Source organism: Rutilus rutilus (genome assembly GCF_951802725.1).
Source record: "Rutilus rutilus genome assembly, chromosome: 8".
Lineage (NCBI taxonomy): Eukaryota > Metazoa > Chordata > Actinopteri > Cypriniformes > Leuciscidae > Rutilus > Rutilus rutilus.
In genome coordinates, this window is record NC_140222.1 from 29,458,067 (window position 1) to 29,482,765 (window position 24,699).

Below are 24,699 nucleotides of genomic sequence, written 5' to 3' on the forward strand. Positions count from 1 at the left end.
TGTGTAACCAACCAGCAATTAGTTAGTATCAATGGGGCCATTTGTGATGTTTTTAAAAAGAAAAAACATTTTAATGAGCAATAGCCAGAGATCATTACCTCAAAGATGCCTTTTCTGCTCTTCTTCTATAAAATGGAGCTAGGAAAGGAATAAATGCTTACTAAATTTATATAATTTATTATGAAACATCAAAGGAGGCTAAATATTTCTTCCAATAGCGTAATAGCCATTTGCCAGATTTTACTAGAAAAATAATATCTCAAGCCAAAAAGATCCATGCATCCATCCATTATCATACTCATGTCATATTTCATTCTATTCATACGGTTTCTGTTTGTTGAAAAAGCACATTGCACATCACATCACTCAGTTGCATAATGAAACATGCAGCATATATACCTCCATTTCCTTTCCATATGAATTTCACCTACAATTTGGCTGTTGAAAGATTGGACTACAGATGGAATGTGGCATAGATTGGCATTTAAATCTTTATATAACACAAATATTAGTTGATATTTCACTTAGTACTTTCCTCTGGGTAAGTAGTGTGCATGGAAAGACTTTCAAAGAAAGTGTTTCATATGGACCATGTTGTAGTCCAAGCCAAAACACTCATTTCATTTGATATCCAACAAATAGATACAGATAATGACACTTAGTCAAACAATGATCCAGTTTGAGCAAACCTAAACATGCAAAAATCGCTCTTTAGTAAGGCTTCTGGGTTTCACCAAATGACATTCTGCACACTGTTGCAAGAATACGTCATCACATTTACAAGTTTACGCAAACACATGCAGTGTGACACAAGATTGTTCAGTCTTTTTATTTATCCCTCAAATTAAACAGCAGATGCATCCAGGATCAAAGCTAACATTAGCACAGAGGGCCATTGTGTAGCTTCAAAGGACTGCGTAGCTCTGGTGAAAAAAGTATTTACAATCAAAAAGGTAAACACTTGGTTTTAATTAGGCTAAATGAGTACAACCGGAATACGGAAGGCAACATACACAAAGACTTTGTCATAGTTTCTTGTCAAAGACTCTTTTATATTTACAGGCAAAAAATTCAAAGCTATGCTAATACCTTGATCTATCATTGGCGTAACTTGGTTTGAAAAAGTGGTTTGGACAGGTGTGTTGGGGGGTGGGGGCTTGGGGCTTGGGGGTTGGGGGGTTGTTAAAACAAGGCTATATATCAAAAATGTACAATAACAAATGCGCAAAAATAACATTAAAGTTTCCAAAAATCAATTTCAATAGTGCACTGAGTTTAATTTATTGAAATGAATTAAACCTATTCATCCTACACCTATTTGTCTTTAGAGTGAATATAGTGAATATGTGAATATATATATATATATCACATATAGAGTCTTTATCACATAGTTTGCAGGTGATGTTCATGTGTCAACTGCCTAGTGGTAGAATTTTGTTAAGCATGTCGAAGGTTCTGGCTTCTAATCTGCCCTTTTTCTCATTAAAACCAAAGACGTTCATCAGTGATATCAAGAGCAGGGACGCGTTTGTGTGCATTTTGTTTTGCGATTTCACCGAAACGAACAGAGTCTGGATTTCAATAACAACACATTCCAGTGCCAGATTGCCTCTTATCACACAAACAAACTAAATTAATACTTTGGAGTTGTTTACTTTGTATTAGGTACAACTGTGCTGGGAAATGTTTCAAAAAGTGGTGGGGACAATATCGACCCCCCCCATCCCACCCGCAAATTACGCCTATGTTGATCTTGAACCGTTTTTTTTTTTTTTCTGAATTTGTGAATATTATATCAACCATAGTGTTAGGCCACATGAAAGACAACGAAGCAAATAGTACAGAAGACCCCTTTTACCCTATTGAAGACGGTGTCCCATTGTCCCATTATGAAGGCCTAAAATCCAGACAAGAGCTTGCACAAAGGGACCTCCCGTTCACCTAACAGCATGTCTCTTTTCAGGCTAGTGCCTTTATTCACAACCTTGATCTTCAAAGCTAGGTTCTTAACCTGAGCCGAAGTCACCGAATCAAAAAAGAAGTCCTCGTTGAAGATGGGATTGCGGCTGTTCTTGATTATCGTGCTCCTCTGCTTCTGCAACTTGCCTGGATTGAGGTAGAGCGACACGCAACAGTTGATGCTCTTAATATCAAACATGGGATCATACAGGTCCTCAGCCGCCATAATGCGGATTCGCAGGCGGGCTGTACCCGCGTCGTAATCTGCACAAAGTCGGACGGTGCCTCCTTTGTGCATGTTGATGGTGTGCTCCTTGTGTTGAAGATGCTCCAGAGCTCCACCACCTTGCAAGGAGGAACAGTGGCTCCGTCTAGGAACGTTCGGGCTGGGCTCCGCCGAACTGCACTCGTCTGTGGACAAGGAACTATGCCTGGCAAATGTCCGCTTGCCTTTTGCAACCTTGGCCTGTGTCTCATGTGTGAAGATCTTGAGTAGGGAGGCGGAACGGGATAGCAGTGGTGAGCTAAATGGGGAGGACTCTGCCGAAGAGCAAGTGTCGCTCTCGCCACCGCTAAAGTATCGGTAGGGGTTTATGTGCGAGCTGTTGAAGTCCGGAGGGTTGAGGTGATTCCCCTCGTTGGTGCTCTTGCTTTGGGTCTTGCGTTGAGTGTTGGGTGACGTTACTGGGCTGGTGTGGTCACAGTGGAACAGGGATTCTTTTCGCCGGGTGTGGGGACTCTCCATCAATGTGGCAAAGCCATAAGAAGTCTGAGTCTTTGGAATGTAAGGAAGTGACATGGCGGTCTGGGATTGAGGGTCGGCGTTTGTGTCACCTGCTACAACGTCGTCCGCACTCTCGATCTGAATGATGTGGCGGTTTGCCGCCCTAAGCAGGTTCTTGGTGTCTCCTGCCAACTTGCTGACCAATCGTGGGCTACGAGGGCTACTGATCTTCTTGTTGTTGATGGTTTGCTCAGACGTTGAGGGTCTCAGACTTTCTTTGGACTTGACGTCAGAAGCTTCGGTCTCTGGTGGGCAGCTTACCAGCTTTGGAGGAATGAAGAAATCTGGAATCTTATCAGGTGTGAGGACATTGCTATAGACAGGCCCCTTCCCCTTGTCACCTGCCTCTCCTTGCCGGAGCACGTTTGTTTCAACTGAGTCCCGGATCTTCTCCAGAACCCACATGATCCCTCTGGGTTTAACCCACTGGGTGATGCGCCGTCGCCTGTAACAAGTAATAAAACGTTCAACAATGAGCCTTAGATACCCACAGCTAATAATAACTTACTGTTTACCATTAAAACAACAATGTACCATTATATCATGAACAATCGTCCCACATATGTAAAGTTGTAGGGTGACATATACAGCAATTTTCAGGGGGGACTGTGAGGTGGGTGGAGGTTCAAGCCCCTGCTTGACTTCTTGACTTGAATAAAACAACATGCTAGTACATGAAGCTCATTTACAGTATATAGACTTTGTGTGACATGGCATTCAAAGCAAATTATCTGACAAAAGAAATATCAAGATCAAACAAATCTAATGATATTTGAAAAACTATGACTGTAGACAGAAAATCGAAGAAAAAAAAGTGCCTGACATTTTTTTTCTGGCACCATGCAGATTATATTTGTTTCTTTATTGTTCTCAGTCCTGGTCCTGAATTACTCAATCATAGGACATTTTGTCCTTATGACACACACCTGATTAATATCATCAACTCATGAGAGGCTCTGAAGAGACCTTTACTGGGTGCGTCAGATAAGGGCATCCAAAATAATGTGCACTGGGGTACTTCGGACAAGAATTGAGAACAACTAATTTAGGTAGATAAAAAAGTCACCTTTATATAGCTTATACAATACAGAAGCTTTCAAAGAAGCTTTACAGTGATAACAGGAAAATTATGCATTTCGGCTGTCAGTTCAATGTTGATTCAGATCCGTTGTAAACAGTGGTGTAGTCTACGTGATACGCAGGTATACGCCGTATACCCACTAGAAAAGGCCAAGGATTTGCGTATACCCACTTAAAAAAAGCGTGAGGATACGTATCAACTTCGTTTTGTGTCAGAACTTTCACACTTTCATTCATAAATTCACCCCGTCTGTGTTTGCGAAGCGACGGATCGAATCGCGGAATCCAGTCACAAATGGAACTTGATATATAAAGCAGCTAGACCGTCACGGAATTAGGCTATTTTTGAATGAATAAATCAAAAGTAGCTGCTGTACAATGAATCAAATCTCGATATGGACTAGTGTCTATGAATATTAAAGCTAAAAGAGACTGCAATTGTTCTACGCGTCTCTGGGAATGAGCGCTCAGTGTAGCCTATGCTCCACTAACCTACACACACACACACACACAGAAGCACGCGTGACTCACGCTCGTGGTGTTTTCAGCGTTTCACTGTATTGAGACATGATGTAAGCTACACATGTGCATTTCATCGCAGAGCTGCTATGAGAGTCACTTGATGAGAATTTCACCATTTCATTTGATAAAACTATCGTCATTCATTCGTTTCATATACACACAGAAACTGTTATGTCTTTACGACAACCTGTCAAAATAAAAGTTCTGTATAACTTGAAGAAATTATAACAGAAATATATTACTATTGCACAGAGTATACTTCAGGCCTAATAATAATAATAATAATAATAATAGTTTATTAAAACACACAGAAACTCAAATGTCTACAACCCACCAAAATAAAAGTTCGGTCTAACTCAAATTAATTAGAAAGGAATTGCACAGTAAAATGTATTTTAAAATAACATTTTTTTCAAAAACACCATTTCTAAAAGTAAATTTGTATTTGTGCCTATAATGTTTTTTTTTTTTTTTAATTGTTGATAATTGTCAACTGATAAAACCTGTGCTTCAGGGACCATATTCATATAACAAATAAATAAGTTGATAACACTTAGTATTTCATAATGCTCTCAATTACATGTCGATGCATACCGTATGCATTAGTGAGTGTGGTGGTGCTTATGGGGTGACGCCCTGGGCTGGGTGAGTATGCGGCGGCGGGGGGGAGCTGGGGGTGTTATATTAGAGTATACTCACTACAAAAAACTAGACTACACCACTGGTTGTAAAGATCATCAATTATCAAATTAGTTCATAGTTCATCTATAAAGCAGTTCTTCAGAAAACAGTGATGTCATCGTCCAGCTCAGTTCAGTTCTCCTCTGGTCAACGAACGAACACGGTGCGATTATGATTCAGGCAGCATTACAAGTCAGAATTCAGATCAGGATCGGTAGCATTAAAATAACAGCAACGTTTGGACATGATAAGCTGTTAAGATTAACACATAAGTGACTCAATCATGTTGATTATTCTTATTTATTAAATTTCCAAAACTGAGACTGAATGCTCAGGGATAGCAACAGGTTGCACTGAACATGCTGATGGTTTGTCTGATTCATTGTTCGCCTTCTCTGACAACTGCCACTCACTTACAGCAGAATTAAACAGAAATCATTTACAGAATTTCTCATTTAAAAAATGGTGCTTGAAAATCAAAATGACATTTAATTTAAAATATGTAACATCCACAACATCCAACTTTTCCTCTACAAAAGTACAAAATGAGTAACCAGATGGTGAGAGTTGTAACAGTTTCAAATGTACCTGTATTAAAAGGACAGTGAAAGCATCATAAATGTGTATTTTGACTTAAGCATAACTATAAATTACTGGAAAACAAGACAGAGACAACAGCTTACGATAAGAGTTTCAATAGACTATGAAATAATTTCTTGAAGGTCTAGGTGTATCCTTTTTTAAATGTAAAACAAATCACTAGTTTCTAATTAATCGTCTAATATAGCCTATCAAATAATAGCAATTCTTAATTACAATGAAGTTCAAGAAAAGTCAACTTTTAAACCTGTTGCATAAATTACTTACTGGATTTGTTAATGGTTTTCCTCTCCGTTGCGAATCCTCACACGGTTTTCACCTTTACAGGCACTTGAGTGTTCATTAGTCTGTGTGCTGCAGTGTTTCCCCAGCCCGCGGTGAGAGAGGTGCAGATCCGCAGGGCTCCTGTTGCGCTTATATAGTCCGACTGCAGACGCGCGCGCGCCTGAACGAACCAATCAGAGGAAACGATGCTCTTCCGATTGGAGATGAATCGATTCAGCGAAGCCGAGGACTGAAAACTAAAGCTAAATAAATGCTGGGGTTAAAAAACACACACACACACACACAGTAGCCTACTACTGTGCCTGTTTGATTTAAAGATTATGGTTTCAAATATTGTTAAAAGGATATGTATGTTGATTGATGTTGTAGTACCTAAAAATTCAGGGTTTAGCCTACTGTAAACGGAGAATTCGGAACAGTTTCCGTTAAAAAAATATATTTTTAAATTATTTTATGTGTCGGTTTCCTTAACGTCATTAAAGTCATTATAAACAATATTTTGTCTTATATTCTGGATTTGTTTTTTAATTAAAATTATTTATAACTATGCTATAATATATTTGTTCTTTTCTGAATTTGAAATGTTCTCATTAGCCTACCAGAATCGTTCAAATCATCATTAATTTGTTAGACATAGTCGCAACTGAATAGCTTTAGTAATAGCAATAGGCTTCAGACAGTAGGAGTTGATTAAATCTGTTCTCATAGAAGAGGATGTGCAAAATAAGTAGGGTAGAGTGGGGGAAAACGCCCCCCTTAAGGAAAATGTGACATTACAGTGAAACAAAACATAAATGTGACTAGAATTGCCATCCCGGTTTTGAGTGACTATGGCAGGAGTTATTCACCAAATATAAAAATTGCTTAGCCTTCATAATTAATTAGCATTTTGACTGAAAATATTTTTGTACAAAGGGGGCGTTTTGCCCCAGCGGTGGGGTAAAACGCCCCCCAAGGTGGGGTAAAATGCCCCCTTTCTTACAAACCAGTTTGCTTGATAGATCAACAGCAAAATTAACAGACAATAGTTTTTAATCTCTAAAAGTAAAAGGCAAGTAATGTATCAACATGTATATATATTAATATTTATTTCAGCAATGTCCAAAATAGCCAAATTTAACTACCTTCCATCAGTGAGCTAACTTTGCTAGCAAGCTAGCTAGTTAATGTTCACTTGAGGTAATTTTTTCATGTTTTGTTCAAATATTTTGATTTTACCACCTAGTTATACTGCATTAAGTGTAAAACAAAGGATTTGATAGACAGAAATATTTTATTATAGTAATTATGATAGAGAGAAACTATGCTCCCAGGGGGGCGTTTTACCCCTCAGCGTAGGGGGCGTTTTACCCCACAAGCTATGACTTTTTTTAAAAATGTTTAATTTTTTTTATATAATTATATTCCTTATAAATAACATATGATCTCAAACTACAGACTTCACTATTCATCTATCATACATCACTGCGATATCCTGCAGAACAATATTCTCTTAAACACTTATTTACTAATATCTGAAAATTATAGCATTTACCCTGTAATCCTCTTCTCTTCAAATGTGTCGCTGGTGTCAGCTTATCCATAGAGATTTGTATATCCCCGTTATCAACGTAGTGCATAGCAACAGTAAAAACCTATATTGACTACTTTTAGTGGTTATTTTGGGAAAAACAGGTGGGGGGCGTTTTACCCCAGGGGGGCGTTTTCCCCCACTCTACCCTATAGGCTTCATCATCGCTTGTTAGTTGCTCAGTCACTGCTAAAATTGACTGTTCTGAAAAAGTGAAGTCAGCGGAGCACAAAAGCACTTGACTTAATTTAATTTAAATCACTTGCCAATCTTCTGCCGCGATCATTGGTTTCCCTGGAGACCTTGCCATATCTATGGCAACAAATAGATTTGTAGGCTACAGAAGCAGAAATAGAACAGGTTCCGAATAGTGACCCGTGGGGAAAGAAAGAAACCCCGGGGTGATGCTTTGGGGCTCCAGGAATAGATTAAGCATTGACTTGCATGTACTTTAACGAAAAGCTTAAAGCTCAAGAACTAAAAAATAAAATAAAAAAAGTTCACGTGATGCTATAGGCTATTTAAAATCTGAAGCCATACGATATTTGTGAGAAACAGAACACAACTTAAGTTTTTATTTACTAATGAAAATAGGCTGTTGATAGCCCAAATAGGCTAGCTGATTGAGAAAAGTAACGATGTCCATCTTCTGATTAAATTGTTACAATCTTTTCAGACAAAAATCTAAAATGTAAATGATTCGATCGGGAAGAGGAAGGACCGACTCAGCGGTTAACAGCCTACATTTAGATCGGTTTCTCTCACAAAGCTATAGTATGACTTCAAAAGACATAGCTAACGAGTCAAATGGAACATGTATATGAAACTTAAATGGTGCCTTTTGAAGTAAAACAACTAAAAAACTATTTACTATAATTGCAATGAAACAAAAATTACCAGTAGGCCTACATTCTTCCACAAAAGAATCTAAAAGGGATAGTCCACCCAAAAATGAAAATTCTGTCATTATAATTACTCGCCCTCGTGTCGTTCCAAACCCGTAAGATATTTTTTAATAAAATCTGAGAGATTTCTGTCCCTCAGCTACACAACTAGCACTTGATGCTTCAAAAAGTTCATATAGAGATTGTAAAACTAATCCACATGAATCACGCAGTTTAGTCCAAATTTTCTGAAGAGACTCGATCGCTTTGTATGATGAACAGATTGAATTTAGGCTTTTATTCCAATGAGGTTCATTCTCGTGTTACACAGCACGTTTGAGCTTCCGCAAGAATCAATGAGGTTCATTCTCATGTGTTACGCATCACATTTGAGCTTCCGCAAGAACCAATGAGCTTTGTTCTTGCAAGTACGGTATACCAACGTTAAGCTTCAGTTGATGTTTGCTGATCAATGTTTTTATGTGAAAAAAAGCCTAAATTCAATCTGTTCATCATATAAAGCGATCGAGTCTCTTCAGAAAATTTTGACTAAACCACTCAATTCATATGGATTAGTTTTACGATCTCTTCATAAACTCTTTGAAGCGTCAAAGTGGTAGTTGCTTAGCCAATGGAGGGACAGAAATCTCATATTTCATCAAAAAGATGTTCATTTGTTTTCCGAAGATTTGGGTTTGGAACGACATGAGGGCGAGTAAATGATGACAGAATTTTCATTTTTGGGTGAACTGTCCCTTTAAGTCGTGACAATGTTTTTTTTTTTTTTATGTTAAATGTAATCATAGACAGTCTGTTCACCAAATTCAGTACGAACTCATGTCAAGTGCCATTACCAAGTCGCACTGTGTGCCTCTATTTCAAGAGTTTGGATGGATGACTAGAGGACAGAAATAAAGATCCGGTATAACAAGAAAACAGGCTTGAACTAAAATGAGTGCCACAGTTGGACAGCCAAAAGGCTAAGAGCTCTTAGTGTTCTAACAAGTAATGTATGGTTCACATGGATTCATTTACGTTCTTTGACAAACGCAAGTGGGGAGAAAGGAAGTGAATAAACACCACTCACTCATTTCACAGTAGGGTTTATTGTTAAACTACATTGCCCGTCATTGGTTTCCTTGGCGACAGCGACACACTCATACCCTCCTGGGAGACTTCAAGTTTTTCCCATCAACCTCTTGTCTGAATCGCTCGACCCACCAATCAGCAACAGCGAAGAGTGTGTGAGAAGAACACTCCTGTCTGGAGGGCAAGACCCTGTTATGATGGGTTAAGGATGCTTCATATACAGTATTAAACCTATAAGATAGTTCACCCAAAAATGAAAAATCTGTCATAATTTACTCGCCCTCAATTTGTTCCAAACCTGTATGAATATCTTTCTTCTGCTAAGTTTCTACAAAACTTCACATATAACCACATTCTGTGTTGTGCCACAACTTAAAGGGACAGTTTACACAACAATTTAAATTCTGTCAGCAATTTCTTTCTTCTGCTGAACACAAAAGAAGATATTTTGAAGAATGTCAGTAACCAAAAAGTTACATACTATGGAAGTCAGTGGGGCCTGTCAACTGTTTGGTTATTCTTCAAAATATCTTCTTCAGCAGAAGAAAGAAATTGCTGACAGAATGTACATTTTTGTGTAAACTGTCCCTTTAAGTTGTGGCACAACACAGAATGTGGTTATAGGTGAAGTTTTGTTGCGTTTCAAGATAAGCTAAAAGGTTTTACAGGATTTCCACATCATTTGACCAATTACCAAGTCATTTATGATTACTGGATAAGGATTTTAAATCCAGTAGAGATTGCGGTCACAAAATACAATATAAATATGGAATAAAAACATCTACTTTTTTCCAGAACATTGAGTTTTTTTATTCATGCATTATATATTTTTTAAATGTTACAATTAAATGTGTTTTTAAAAAAGGCCCCTGAATTATAAAATGTTGTCCTGGCTCTGTGAATTTTAGCAATGGCTCTGGCGTGACAGATCAGAGTCGCAGATCATCAGTGCCTTATGCCGTGGTCATGCCTCCAATCAAAGACCTTTCAGTTTAGCAGACCTTCAAGGTTTGTCGGCGTCATAGATGTGCAGAAAAACTCCAGACTACAGTGACATCTTGACAAAGCCCCTTCAAAGTGGATCTTGGCATGTGTGTGAAACTCCATTCACTCCTTGTTCCATGAAAGGTCTGCCACCTACGATCAAGACTTATACCTTTAAATAGCAAATTATTCCTTCACATCTATTTAAGGGATGACTGTCTAGCATAAGCCTTTTCTTCACTTGCACTGTACTATAAAGTATGGTGCTTTATCTTAATATATATACACAAGGGAATCAGCATGTCATGATCCATGTTGACTCACTCACATATTCCATGCACTGGTATTGAAATATATAAATGTCATTAATTTTGAGCTGCTTTAATTTGAAATGTAGCAAATTTAAACCAAATGCTCAATTTTGAAAAAGAAATGTCAGGTAGATAAACACATTAACCTATTAGCTATAGTTAGGCTAGGTTGACAAATGTAATGGAATTACAATAAGAAGCCCACTGCTGCCCTCTAGTGGCACAATTGGTACCAGTTGGCACAGTGGCACCATCTACAGTTGCTTTAATTTCATTTTTATAAAAAAAAAAATTACATATTGCAGTGTAGAAAGATAATTTACTATTCATTATATAATTGGATTTTATTATTTGTTTATTCATCAACAATTGAAATACAGCAATTCTAATAAAGACCTTTATTCAGACTTTAAATAGATTTACAAAGCATACCAAAAAGAAAAAAAAAGAAAAAGTACAAACAAGAAGGGAAAGTGGCCTAAAATACCCCTTTGTGCATATAAATCAGCTGAGCGGGTTTGGAGAGTCTGTTGGGGTCAAAAGGTGAGCCACAAACACACCAATGTTTTCCTGAGGAGGATTTTAGGTTCCAAATCAAGTCACCACAAAGCTTTAAAATGAATAAGGATATACAGAATAACAAAACTAAAATACCCTCAAATGTCAAAGAGTAGCTAAATATAGCGCAGAATCAAACTCAAAAGATTCAAACTACCTCGCAACCCCCATAAAATCGAAAACAAAACACACATAAAGACAGGTTTGTTTGTGGGTAAAATGACACATATTGAAGTCCCAAAAGGAAACCAAGCTTAGAATGGTGTGAACTGTATGCGATGCATCAATTTATCAAACGCCTTGCCGAAATCCTCTTCTGGAGAACATTTATCGGAGAAGCTTGTTCAGTCCTTGGCTACAGAAGCACAATATAATGCATTGTGGTGTAAGAAAGAGAAGTAGCCCTGAGAATATGTATTAGCTACTTTCCCCCCTCCCCACTCAAGACGCCAATACTGTTAACTCACAGAAATGGAAAACCTGAGATCAGGTGCCTTTGAAAGGCAAGTTAGTTGTTTATCAAGGACCAAATAAACATGAGCTGGACTGTTTCGCACTGATTGGTTGAACCAAACCTGCCCCCCAAAAAACCAGACAAAACAAAATGTAAGAAATAAAAAACAAACCCTCAAAGCGTCTGGGTTTGGAGTTGACTGCAACTGTCAGTTGCCGTTCGAACAGAAGTACAAAAACAGTTCATCGGGATCAATAACCTCTTGCCCTTTGTGACGTTAGGGAGCTCAGGATCTTCAAACAGAAAATTATTCCTTTTCCTTGATTTAAAACCAAACGGAAACCAGAAGTGAAGAGTTCGGAAAGCTCGGGTCGTCAAGAGTCCTCCGTCCCAGAGTCGTCTTCGTCATAGCGACAGCCCTCACCTTCCTCATCATCGTCGTCGTCGTCTAAATCCTCATCATCGTAGTAGTCATCGTAGAATAAGGTGGTGCCCTCGTCGGCGGGTGGGGCGCGGGTACGGATGCAGTATTCCGCCAGTGTGGTGGGCACTTTGACCCCGTCCCGTTCTGCTTCGGCTTTGGTGGCTAAAACCTGCTTCCTGTGAACCAGGACCAAAACATGCAGTTGAGTGCAACCCTCAAAATACAACACAAATTATGTACATCATGCATGTAAATATGCAAATATGTCTAAGCATGACTGCAAATGAGTGAAAGGTTTTTTTTTAACCTGATGATCTCTGCATATTCGCGGTCTTTCCCCTTACTGTCCCTCCATTTGCGGTACATGACAGAGGCGTCCACGTTGGCTGGCGAGAAGGTGTTGGGTTCATTCAACAGCGAGATAACGCTCAATAAGATCGTTCTGAAAGGGAAGTAGATATCATCTGATTAAACGAAACCAATTACGACCATTTGGCTTAATTATTAATCTCAAACTGTTGAGGTGAACTGAGAGGAAGAGGAATTGTGTAAACATCACAAGGGAAACTGTCAAATATCCTGCTGTAACATTCAGACAGGCTTTAGATTAAGGAGGATGTTGTACCTCACATTCTGTGTTGGGTTCCACCTCTCTGATGGCAGTTCTCCACTCTGGGGATCGTCCACTGGCGGGTGCAGGATGGAGATGCATACGTCGCCATTCTGAAATAATGTCAAGTAATGTTAAAGGGGCTGTCAATGCGTTTAATACCTAATTGTGCACAATCTATTGATTTTTTTTGTTTGTTAACTCTTTCCCTACCAGAGGTTTAAATAAAAAAAAAAAAAAAAAGTTGCCAGCCACCAGCGTTTTTGATCATTTTCACAATTTCATGGCCCCCAGAATATTTATTTGTATGAATATCTGAGGATACAATATTTTAAAAGAAAGAACAGAGCCTCTGCTTTAAAATAAACAAATGTTTAATTCTAGCTTTAATCCATTCTTTTTTTTTTCTGTCAATGGCAGGGAAGGGAAAGAGTTAATAAAAAAAATAAAAAAAATTATATATATATATATATATATATATATATATATATATATATATATATATATATATATATTTTTTTTTTTTACAAAAGTCAAAAGTTCAAGAGTATTCAAGAGTTCAAGATTATTATTATTATTATTAACAGATTTTTATTGAAAAGCTTTGAACCAATTTTTATAGTGCCATATAAAAAAAACTTGATTTGATTAGTGACCTAGAAATAGTTTGTTTTCAACTTTATTTAAAATAAATAAATAAATAAATAAAAAAAATAAAAAAAAGATATATAGACTTAAAATACCAGATTTTCAGTGTGGGCTTCTGTATAAACAGTGCATTTATTTTATCACACTCAGTTCCGTAAAAAAAAAAAAAAAAAAAAAAAAAAAAAAGGTCTGATGCAAAAGCAATTAGGATGGTCAAATTAGGTAAATTCCTACATTAATTTACTTTTAAATACAAAGGTAAAATTCATAATAAGTATTACATGTTTGTGTATTGAATTGAATTCATAAGTTTTAATGAAAGCCAACACTGATCAGGCTGTAGTTTGATTGGGTTTGAGTATAACCTCATAGATGTTGGGATGCCACATCTTGGTGAGGAATCTGAAGGCAGGAGGCGAGTACGGGTAGTCAATGGGGAATTTGATGCGTGCCTGAAAGAAATAACACATTTATTAGGGAACGGATGTAATAGCACATTGTCTTTCAACAATACGTGATGAGCTCACTCAATAGAGCAATATAACACCAACACCCAATCTCTACGGGTACTGTATAGCTTTGTCATTTAACAGCGAAATACACCTCCATGACACATTTAATGATCTATTCAATGGCTGAGTGGTAAAAACTGCTTGGGCAAATTACACAAATCTCTCATGCTCCAGACCACACATCCCTTTCAAAAATCAAGCACTACCCTTTGATACGTTTCCCATTTGAGAATATCTGATTTAGCTGAAAGCCTGTTACAAGTTAAGCTACCATCTGCAATGCAGCCAACAGCATATACACTGATTTGTGGTGCAGGCTGATAATCCGTCCCAAATTTCGACAGAAGACTCCAAGCATTTCATTGCGCTGTAGAATTACACATCCTCAAACATGTATAAATACTATCAGTTAAAAGCGTGAGCACTACTATAAGCTTCATGTGGGTGTTAGCAGGCAGAATTACCAAGACAAGCATGTACCATCTACAAGTACACTTTTCACAGGTAGAGCAGCAATCTTAAAAACAACTTGTGGATCCACCAGGGGTTCATGATACTAGATTGTGAACTTCTTACCTAGAAGAAACCTAAGAGCTTTATGAAAAGGGAAAATCAATTAAACACCAGTTCATGGACTATCGTTTACAACCGTGGGGTTGGAGGCACCATTTTATAGGTTCGCCGAGGTCTAAACTTGTTCACATTTTAAATTCAGTGATACGATTACACACTGGATCAGTGACATGCATATTCATGTATATCCGAGCATAAACAAACCCTTTATACACACAGATCCTTCACAATCTGTAGAAAGCTGAGCCTGGTGCCTTACAATACAGAGGGTGGTGGGCACACATGCATACGGACCACTCCGCAACCCCCACGCATACACACACACACACACACACACACACACACACACACACACATTTGCTGATTTGGCACGGTCAGCTGGTGTGTGCTTCAAAGGGCCAGCTCTCGGAGGGGAGACTGGGGGTTGGGAGAGCCAGCAACCAAACACACACACACACACAGTGCCACCTGTATGTATCAAGTGATACTCGATTCCTGAAACCGGAGTAGCGCAGGGCAACTTTCAAGCAAGCAAGCGTATTAAACCTCAAGTAGGGATCCGTGTAAGAAGGTAACGGTATTACGTTTCGCCAGAGGCAGCTTACAGGAGTCGCCGCTGCACATGAACCGACACACAAGAGCTCGTGACAGCAGTGTCTCTCTTTAGCTACATTATCTAACAACTAGACGAGAGGACTTAAACTTAAGGCACAGGGATGTACAAAACTACAGATTTTTGCGTACTAGCCAATACTTGAAGCCCCTGTATAAATAGGCTGTGTATGATTTTTACGATCATTGCTTGTGCAACACCAGCAGTCTATAAGACTGTATGATATACATCATAACTAAGAATGAGATGTACCAATCAACAGGTTCAAAGCTCAGTGAACAACTGCGCGACAAACTTTCTGATGCTGCCAGAAGTTTGTCAGAGGCTGAGATTTATTGCAAAGGCATCAGTGAACGTCACACTAGCTGACTAAAGACTGCCAATTTTTGGCCTACAAGGGAAATCTTTCAAACTTTTCCATAAATTTAACTGTTTTTTAATTAGTTGTTGAAATACGATTAAGTCAGCTTTTGTAATTTGTTGGATTAAGATGTATCACGTAGATAAAAAGGGGGTGTACAAAGACACTCTGCCATAAGAAGTCCAATATCAAGAAGTTGTGCAACTTTAAGCATTTAAAAACATGAGGTCAGAAGAACACACAAATTCAAGCAAAGAGCGACAAATCTTTTTGACACGTTTAAAAATTATCGTGAACTGTGTCTGCAGTAACCGCAGTTAACCATATTAACCCTCTGATGGTCTTCGTTTAGCAGTCACACTGGGGGCCTTCCCGGTCATAAATGACCGGACACCTAAAAATGAAACTTCCTCCATCCCAGTAAAATCCAATGCAATTTATTTTTGTTCTATAATATTTATTCTTTTTAATTTAGAATTTTGAGACAATTTGATTGAACTTATTAATATTTATGCAATATTTATAGTCCATTTTTTGCCATTTAAAATAATGTTTTTTTTTTTGTTTTTGTTTTTTTGAAAAAAAAAAAAAAATTCTATGCAGTATTTTCGGGTAAAATAGAGACTAGGCTTTCAGAAAAAAAATAAAATAAAAAAAAATTCATCAATTTATTAATCATAAAATTAAATAAAACATGTTATTGCATGGGTTTACCACTAGATGCCTGTATAGCTCTAAATGGAGATGTTTGTGAATTCTAGTTGTTTTTGGACCAAATTACTTACTTTTAAGATGTGGATTGAATGTATTTTTTTAGAAATTCTCAAATAATACTTTTTGCCAAGGTTTATAACATTTTCTTAATTATTATTTTAATAATTTTAATAATTATTATATTAATTATATATACATATATTAATTATAATGATTAATTATGTTATGTTTTTCACTCTTGATGTTTTAGAGCTTCACCCCTTCATTGCTGAGCATTTTTTTTCTGCATCGTGGCTGATTTTTAGAGAATTTTTGTGTTTTTGTCAATTTCCCATTCGGGGGTAATTTTGACCGAAGACCAAAATCATAACTAATTTTTTTACGACCACTTAGCATGCTCGGATCATGAACTCAATTTTTTTGTGTGTTCACATACCTAATGCCAGAAAAGTCACCAAGTTTCGTAACATTCTGATGAAGCTGTGATTTTTAAAAATTAAAAACAGATTTTTGTAATCTGAATTTATTGGTGTGTATGTGTATAAACGTGTGTTTGTATGTGTGTGTGTGTGGGTGGGTGTGAATTTTTTGCACTCTTGATGTTGTAGAGTGTCACCCCTTTACTGCGGTGTACTTTTTTTTAGAATCGTGTCCGATTTGTAGATTGTACAGACAAAAATTCAGAGAATTTTTGTGTTTTTGTAAATTTCCCCTTCATTTCCTATGGGTCGGTCATTTTTGACCGAAGACCACGAGTGTGACTATTTTTTTTACGACCACTTAGCATGCTCGGATCATGACCTCAATTTTTTTTTGTATTCACATACCTAATCCCAGAAAAGTCACCAAGTTTCATAGCCTTCCGATGAAGCTGTGATTTTTAAAATTTCAAAACAGAAAATTATTCGGTCAGAAATGACAGAGGACCATCAGAGGGTTAAATCATTTCTATGCAAAATCTCCCAACCACAACAATAAAAAACGCAATGCATTTGAGACCCTGGTATTAATATGTGTTTTGGTCGATCGGATCACAAGTAGACGAGGGAGACACAATCCCGTTTACACCTGGTGTTTTAATCCATCTCTTTTGTCCACTTTCAATCCCTTCTGTCCTGATTTCTTCAAGGGGAGGGTCTACGGGCGGGCAAATGTTACTGTATGGGGTTTTTTCAAATCTTTGTGCTTGGCACGTTTTTCGTTTTTCAAATCAAACTTGGATCTTCAGCCGACAAAGTTGAGATCCTGTCTGGCTAGTTCGCTTACCATAATGTTTAAGCATCAGGCGGAGAATAGACAGCCTTTTGTGGCTGTTTGAACACATTCGATCACATTTTTCAGACTACGAAAGCAATCTGGTCGAATGCGTTTTCGACTACCTCTGGAGGTGGTTGAAAGTGGACAAGCTCAAAACATTTTAGACCCCGTTTACACCTGTATTTAGCGTCGTCCACTTGTGATCCGATCAACGGAAACGCTTCTTAATACCAGGTGTAAACGGATATCTTACACCTCTAAATTTATCTCCCAAATTCTAAATACGATGAAGAGGAAGTGGTCGTTTGCATTATGATTCCTTAATGCTTGGTATCTACTGGCAAGATGAGAGTCATATGATGTGTCACAGCTCATTGTTTTTGGAACGGTTGACTCAACAGATGTTAAACTTTGTGAACGAGCCATATACAGCATTTGGTTTACATGAGAAACTCATTCTGCAATACACTCATATCCGTATATTTGGTTGAAGTGAAATGCAAATGACATTATGGGCATCTTGGAATTAAAAATAAGTTTTTGCTAGAAAAATCCCTGTCTTAGAGCTACCTAAATATAAATCTCTCTCCTACAATCCTATTTGAGTAAACGAGAATCCCACGGATATTGAGCTGGTAGAGGAAATAAACCAGGTCACTGCTGCTCTCCTTGAAAAAAAAAAAAAAAAAAAAGTCCTGTTCTCCTACACCTCTATCACTCTTCCTCATTTTCCGTTGCATAAACTCACTCCCTCCATCCCAACTGAAACATTAGAGCGGACGGGAAAATGGTGTCCTTGAGGGAAAAGTGTTAGGTCATAGGTAGTAAGTTGTTCTTTTAATTCCCACAGCTATATGATTAGTACAAAAACCTTCATTGATTTAGGTAAGAATGAGCAAAAACTAAAAAACAAGTCCAATCCAACCTGACCGTTCAGATGGAAACATTTTAGCATTTGAACCAAATGTGGTTTTAAAAATAATTTCTAGCTTCACGTCTCACATTTTCCGTCGTTTTTTTCCTCAGGAACTTTACACAGTTCGATATTCAGAAACATATTTAATGCTAGTTCTAGTTGTAACATTATTTGTTCCTCAGACATTCCTGTTTAACAGAAAAAAGCATCAGCTGTATGCAAAGTGACCCACATTTGGCTTTCGACCACTGAAAAGGTGTACAATTTACTCATGGAGCCACAACATCCCCATATCTCTGGGACTGAACCATATAGAGCCTTGAAAGTGAAGATATCAAAATAAAGTTTGTTATTACCCAAATCTAAGATATTAGATAAAGGAGATGATATCTTTAATACTTCTTGAGTTACAGGCTTGCAAGCTTTTGGGGGAAAACGTGAGGTGCTTTTTCCTATTTCTGAAATGTCACTATTGCAACAAGGATTGGTTTCACTTTATTTTGATGGTCCCTTTAACACATTCTGTTGACCATGTAACTTTGCACCTACATGTCTACTAACTCTCATTAGAGTGTCAGTAGACTGGTAGGGTTAGGGTTAGAATAAGTTAACATACAGTTGCAAAGTTACTTAGTCAGTAAAGGATCATCATAATAAAGTGTTAGCAGATATTAAGCAAGACAGTCTACTAATACTCTGTTGACTAAGTAACTTTGCATCTACATGTCAACTAACTTTCATTAATGTTCAAAAAGGACCATCCAAATAAAGTGTTACCAAAGAATTTACTAATACACCTAACCATCTATGTGTGAAAAAAAAAAAAAAAAAAAAAAAAAAAAAAATGATGCTGGCATCTCTATAAAAGTCATTTTCGCCCACCTTTTATCACGGCTGATACTTTGTCCTTTTAAAGAGGAATATCTGAACAACAAATTATGTTGAAACTGGAAATGTATCTTGTTTTTTTCCATAAACAATTACATAGAATATACCTGTATGAGTGCCAGAAATATTTTTTTCCCCACAGCTGGCGTGCCTGTAACTAAACTTATTAAAGATATCTTAATATCCTTATAGATTCTAATTTGGAATAAACTTTTCTTTTGGAATCTTCATTTTTAAGGCCCTATGTGGTTTGATCCGAGAGAAATTGGGATGTCAATGCAACGTGTAGTTAATGACACTGCATATTTAAACTCTTGGATGCTTCAGAAGCTGTTAAAATGAACTAATCCCTTGTTCCAAATATCCCTGAAACTGATTCAAACAGATTCTTATAAATACTCTTTTGAGAGGTATTTATGCCTCAGAGAGGTATGTGTTCTATATAATTATTTTGATAGAGGGAAACAAAATACATTTCTAGCTTCAACATTATTTATTCTTCAGACATTTCCCTTTAAAAATGCAGTAAGTATCAGTTGTGTGCAAAGGGAACCACATTTGGTTTTTAAATGGGTAAATTTAAAACAGATTTAACATGAAGCTGCATTGAGATCCCCATATCTATGGGACTGAACTATATAGGGCCTTAAAAGTGAAGGTTCCAAAAGAAAAGTTTATTCCGAATTAGAATCTATAAAAGATATTAAGATATCTTGAATACTTTTAGAGTTACAGGCATGCCCACTTTGGAAAAACAATGTTCATGGCACCCAGACAGGTGTGTTTATGCAATGGTGTTGATAGATACATTTCTAGTTTCAACTTTTTTCTTAAGATACTTCTCTTTAAAAGAATAAAGCATCAACTGTATGAAAAGTGAGGCACTGAAAATGGTGGTCAAATTAAACGCTAAAATTGACCAGTTTACTCATGGAGCCGCATTAAGACCTCCATATCTCTGGGATTGAACCATCAAGGGCCTTTGAAATGAAAACACCAAAAGTAAAGTTTATTAAGTACCAGAAAATAAAAGGATATTATGGTATCTTTGATACTTCTTCAGTTACAGGCATGCAAACTTAGCTTTAGCCATTTTTGAACTGTCAAACCGCTGGATTATAATGCAACAAAGATTGCTAAATTCAACAGATTTGACTAATAGACTTGCCAATCAGTGTTAAAAAAAAAAAAAAAAGGATTGAATAAAGATGCTGCAATCTTAAAGGTATTTTACTTCCGGGTGGATCACCTATACTATTGGTCCTCCTAATTGTCAATCATTCTGGTGAATCAATCAAACTTATTCAAAAAGTGGAGAGGGTGGGTCTTCTCAAATTCAGAAAGATCCTCCACTATACCTTTAAGTCATTTTACCCCCCTGTAATTTGGCTCCAAATCTCAGGTGAAGATTTACATTTTGACCTCCCTCTACAAAATAGTGCATTACTCAGTAAATATACACCAATTACATTTGATATTTTGTCTTTCACCCTTAGGCTACTTATGTTTGTCTTTCTACAGAAAAAAAATATTAACAAAATCTAAAATTTGAGCTGGGGAAGTGTCCGAAATTTGGTTGATTTGACATGGAATGACCCTAGAACACATTATATGAAGTGTACAAAAACCTTCATTCACTATTGAAGTAAGCATGAGTAAAACTAAGTCAAATCTGATCTGACCATTCAGCACACATCTTGAAAGAGTTAAACTGAGTTGTTATTATGGGCTGACTCACTCCAAACACCTTCCAGGCACAAAATGAAGCCAGAACAGGCACAGTTAGAGCATCAGCGTCTCATTTCTGTGACACTCCGTGAACGGGTAACATGACTCGAGTCAAGCCCAGCTCACAACACCTGCCAAAGGGCCTGGGCGTGTGCATGCTTCACTGGGGCTCAGGAGCCAACCCTGCTACCTGTCAGCTAAGCGCCACGTGTAAGAACTTGAAGCCTGCTTAAAGGGATCCCACTCATGAGAACTTAATGACTGTGCCAAATCTCTCTTAGCTGGAAAATTGAAGACAGAAACAGAGTGACGTTAGGGGTGGACGGCATGACCAAAATCTGACGAACGCGATATGAGTCATTTTATATTACAGGAATGATTCATCTTCCGATTAACATTACATTTTTGTCAGAAACTCAAAAAAGGTTTTATATAGCCTAAACTTTTTAACGGATTGTTCCGATTCAATTCTGAAAGGATGAGCAGTGTTCGTAGCCACTGTAAATTGACTACAAAAATACACACCCGTGACGGTAAATTCAATGGTAATACGTCAAGTTTGTTAAAATAATGAAAAACTTGACTGAGAATTAGTTTTAAACAACTATTTATTTTACATTTGTGTCTGTTGTCGCTGAGACACAGACATGAGAAATAGATAGAACGACAGACCAACAGACAGATAGACAAAGATAAATTGAACAACAGGTAGATAGACAGATAAATAGACAGATAGACAAAAAGATAAAAAGATAAATAGAACGACAGACAAAGATAAATAGACAAAGATAAAACGACAGACAGGGATATAGATAGAAAGACAGACAAATAGACAGATAAACAGATAGAACGACAGATAGATAAAACGACAGACAAAGATAAATAGACAAAGATAGAACGACAGACAGGGATATAGATAGAAAGACAGACAAATAGACAGATAAACAGATAGAACGACAGAGCGACAGATAGATAGAACGACAGACAAAGATAGATAGACAGACAGGGATATAGATAGAAAGACAGACAAATAGACAGATAAACAGATAGAACGACAGAGCGACAGATAGATAGAACGACAGACAAATAGACATACAGATAGATAGAACAACAGACAGATAAATAGACAGACAGAGAGAAATAGATAGAACAACAGACAGACATAAATAGACAGATAAATTAACAGACAGACAGATAGACAGATTACAGACAGAACAACAGATAGATAGAGAGGCAAGATAGACAGATACATAGAGCAACAGAGACAGACAGACAAAGAAATAGATTGAACAACTGAGAGTGATAGGTAGATTTTCACATTTCTCCTGAACTTCTGTAACAAGCCGATATAATTCTCACATTATGGCTGAAAAGAAGTGAAGATAATTCAATTTTATACCATTTTGTCTATATAAAGTATTATATAAAACAAAAGATAAAAGCTACAATTCTTCCTGTATAAATGCTACAAGTGAAATTAGGCCCCACAACATGGACATTGGTTTTCAGATTTCCATATACGTACATATATAGTTTTGTTGTGAACAATAAATGCCAAAAAACAGAATAAAAGGTCCATTTCAACAGAGAAAAACAAATGCAGAAGGGAAACCAGTCTGTTTCTGATGGGGTAGTAGTGTGCAGGAAGTCATGGTTTCTCATCTCTTCCTGTTGGAAGAGACTCTGAGAGGGGTCCCATGGCTGACCTGCTTCCTTCCTCCACAACAACAAACAGAAACACACACCGTTTTCCACATCAATGCAGGACAACAACAGGACTGAACCAAAGACTTTGACTGAACATGTTCACATCACAGCTATGAATCGTCTCTAAAGTTCAGACAACATGAAAAGGAGACTGAACTGGCATAATACATTGGTTTCTGGTTCAAACCAGGTTGTAGCCAATGTGCCCAGCCGGTCGGTGGCCACTTGCTGATGGCATGTGTGTGTGTGTGTGTGTGGAGGATGGTTGGCCAGCATGCAAGCCAACGACACAGGCATAGCTATGAAGCCAGGCTAAATATAACTCCACCATTGTTGTAGTCTGCCAGAGTGACTTTGCTTGGACACAGCACAAGGTATTTAACATAGGTTACATTACAGAGTAGCCTATATCTATCTAATATGTTACAGTATTTCAGGTTAATGCCTTGGATTATTTTTGTAAATAATTTGACTACATTTATGAACTCACATGAGTCATGAAAACTATCGACAGATGAAGCAATAAATATGACGGATGTTTTCCTGTTGACAGAAAACGTTCAACATGTAGAACAACACTAAGTGATACAGCTCCAAAAAATGAAGCAATAGATTGTGTCATTTAGGGTGATAGGTTGGCCCTGGAAAAAGATTGTTGTGGTTTATTATCTTTGAAATAAGCCTATACTTTGAACTTTAACCAAGTAAATCACATTGAGAGAACTTTACAACGTTCAGTCAATGTTCTAGACGAGAGCTGTGTGTAAAAAGTAACACTATGGGAACAAGAGCAAATGTTGGACGAGTGGAACGTTGGCGTTTAGAACAGTAGAAACGCCGAACCGCTGTTTTAAAGTGACAGTACAGCGAAAAATGAAAATTCTATTATCATCCACATGTCGTTCAAAATCGGCCTTTCTTCCGCGGAACACAAAAGGACACATAGGCAGAATAACAATGACAGCCTCAGTCACATATTTCATTTTGTGTTCCAAGGAAGAAAGTAAGTCAAACAGGTTTGGAAACACATAACGTCACTTCTTTAAAAAAGAATTTAATTGGGCAAAGAAACACAACGTTTACATCAGATGTCATAAACAATGGTAATAAAACAGAGTCACTGACCCTCAAAAATGACATTTATACATCATGAAAAACAATTACTCTACGTATAAAACTCATCAATTAAAATATAAGACAGTCAGCCGTCACTCACCTTAAAATACCCCCCCTCATAGTGCGTGTTTGGGGGTCCAAAAATCGCGACTTCCCAGTTGTACAAGTCCGACTCATCGACTAAAGTTATTTTAAAGCCTTCAACCGGCTCGTCCTGGAGACTTTTTAGCTCCAGCATTAAAGCCTTTTGGGAACTCGCAACATGGTGGTGTCTATGCTGAGCCATATTCCAAAAACAAACGACCAGGCATCCAAAACAACCCCGCAAACAAGTTTGCTTCGTCCGTTTCACAAACGCGCCGCTAGGTCAGTGGCAGCACACGCTGAAGTCGAGCGAACAAACGCGAGATAAATCACTCGATGACAATTTTCGCTTAGCGAGTACCAGCCCCAGCGGATTTGCTGTTCGCGTCGGGCATTTGAAGTCCCACGAAACGCACCTGCCGTCGATATTAAACGTGTTAAACTAATCAAGCGTTCCGCCAGTAAACAAACATGCAATGCGGGGCAGCTTGTTCGAGTCGTCTCGCTCCCTCCCCCAGCAGCGTCACGCGAGACACGGTGCCACCAGTAGACCACGTCCCTCCTAATATCCTCCTGCAACCAGTGGAGGGCATGCTGAGTAGCTTAACCCTACGAGTAAAACACAACGGAAGGAATATATTTTAACAACGCTTAAATATAATACTACATTATCAATAGAATATGGAAAATATTAACAAAACACGTTGATTTTTTTTAAATGCCCACACTATACGAGGTAATTTGTCACAAAGTAACTTCCATTAGACAGCCTTTTTAGAAATATAAC

At 37.6% G+C, this 24,699-nt stretch overlaps 2 protein-coding genes across 2 annotated transcripts; both read right to left on the reverse strand.

The window, feature by feature from the left end:
• Nucleotides 1–1,767: 1,767 nt before the first annotated feature.
• Nucleotides 1,768–6,003, reverse strand: LOC311295786 (C2 calcium-dependent domain-containing protein 4C). The gene is made up of 2 exons (XM_084417295.1): nucleotides 5,894–6,003; nucleotides 1,768–3,188 (listed from the first exon to the last, which is right to left on the reverse strand). The coding sequence occupies exon 2, from the start codon at nucleotides 3,146–3,148 to the stop codon at nucleotides 1,898–1,900; it is 1,251 nt and encodes a 416-aa protein (XP_084273421.1). The 5' UTR covers nucleotides 3,149–3,188; nucleotides 5,894–6,003; the 3' UTR covers nucleotides 1,768–1,897.
• A 5,129-nt stretch (nucleotides 6,004–11,132) lies between these two features.
• Nucleotides 11,133–24,523, reverse strand: cdc34a (cell division cycle 34 homolog a). Its single transcript, XM_084416146.1, has 5 exons — nucleotides 23,929–24,523; nucleotides 13,809–13,895; nucleotides 12,811–12,908; nucleotides 12,493–12,627; nucleotides 11,133–12,361 (listed from the first exon to the last, which is right to left on the reverse strand). The coding sequence occupies exons 1-5, from the start codon at nucleotides 24,112–24,114 to the stop codon at nucleotides 12,136–12,138; spliced, it is 732 nt and encodes a 243-aa protein (XP_084272272.1). The 5' UTR covers nucleotides 24,115–24,523; the 3' UTR covers nucleotides 11,133–12,135.
• Nucleotides 24,524–24,699: the final 176 nt, after the last annotated feature.

Bases quoted from the DNA above. Each gene is read 5' to 3' on its own strand.
- LOC311295786 (XM_084417295.1), bottom strand. From the start codon at position 3,148: ATGTGGGTTCTGGAGAAGATCCGGGACTCAGTTGAAACAAACGTGCTC.
- cdc34a (XM_084416146.1), bottom strand. From the start codon at position 24,114: ATGGCTCAGCATAGACACCACCATGTTGCGAGTTCCCAAAAGGCTTTA. The intron at 13,896-23,928 runs GTGAGTGACGGC...TATTTCTTTCAG, and splicing joins ATGAGGGGGGGTATTTTAAG to GCACGCATCAAATTCCCCAT. The intron at 12,362-12,492 runs GTTAAAAAAAAA...CCTGGTTCACAG, and splicing joins GAATATGCAGAGATCATCAG to GAAGCAGGTTTTAGCCACCA.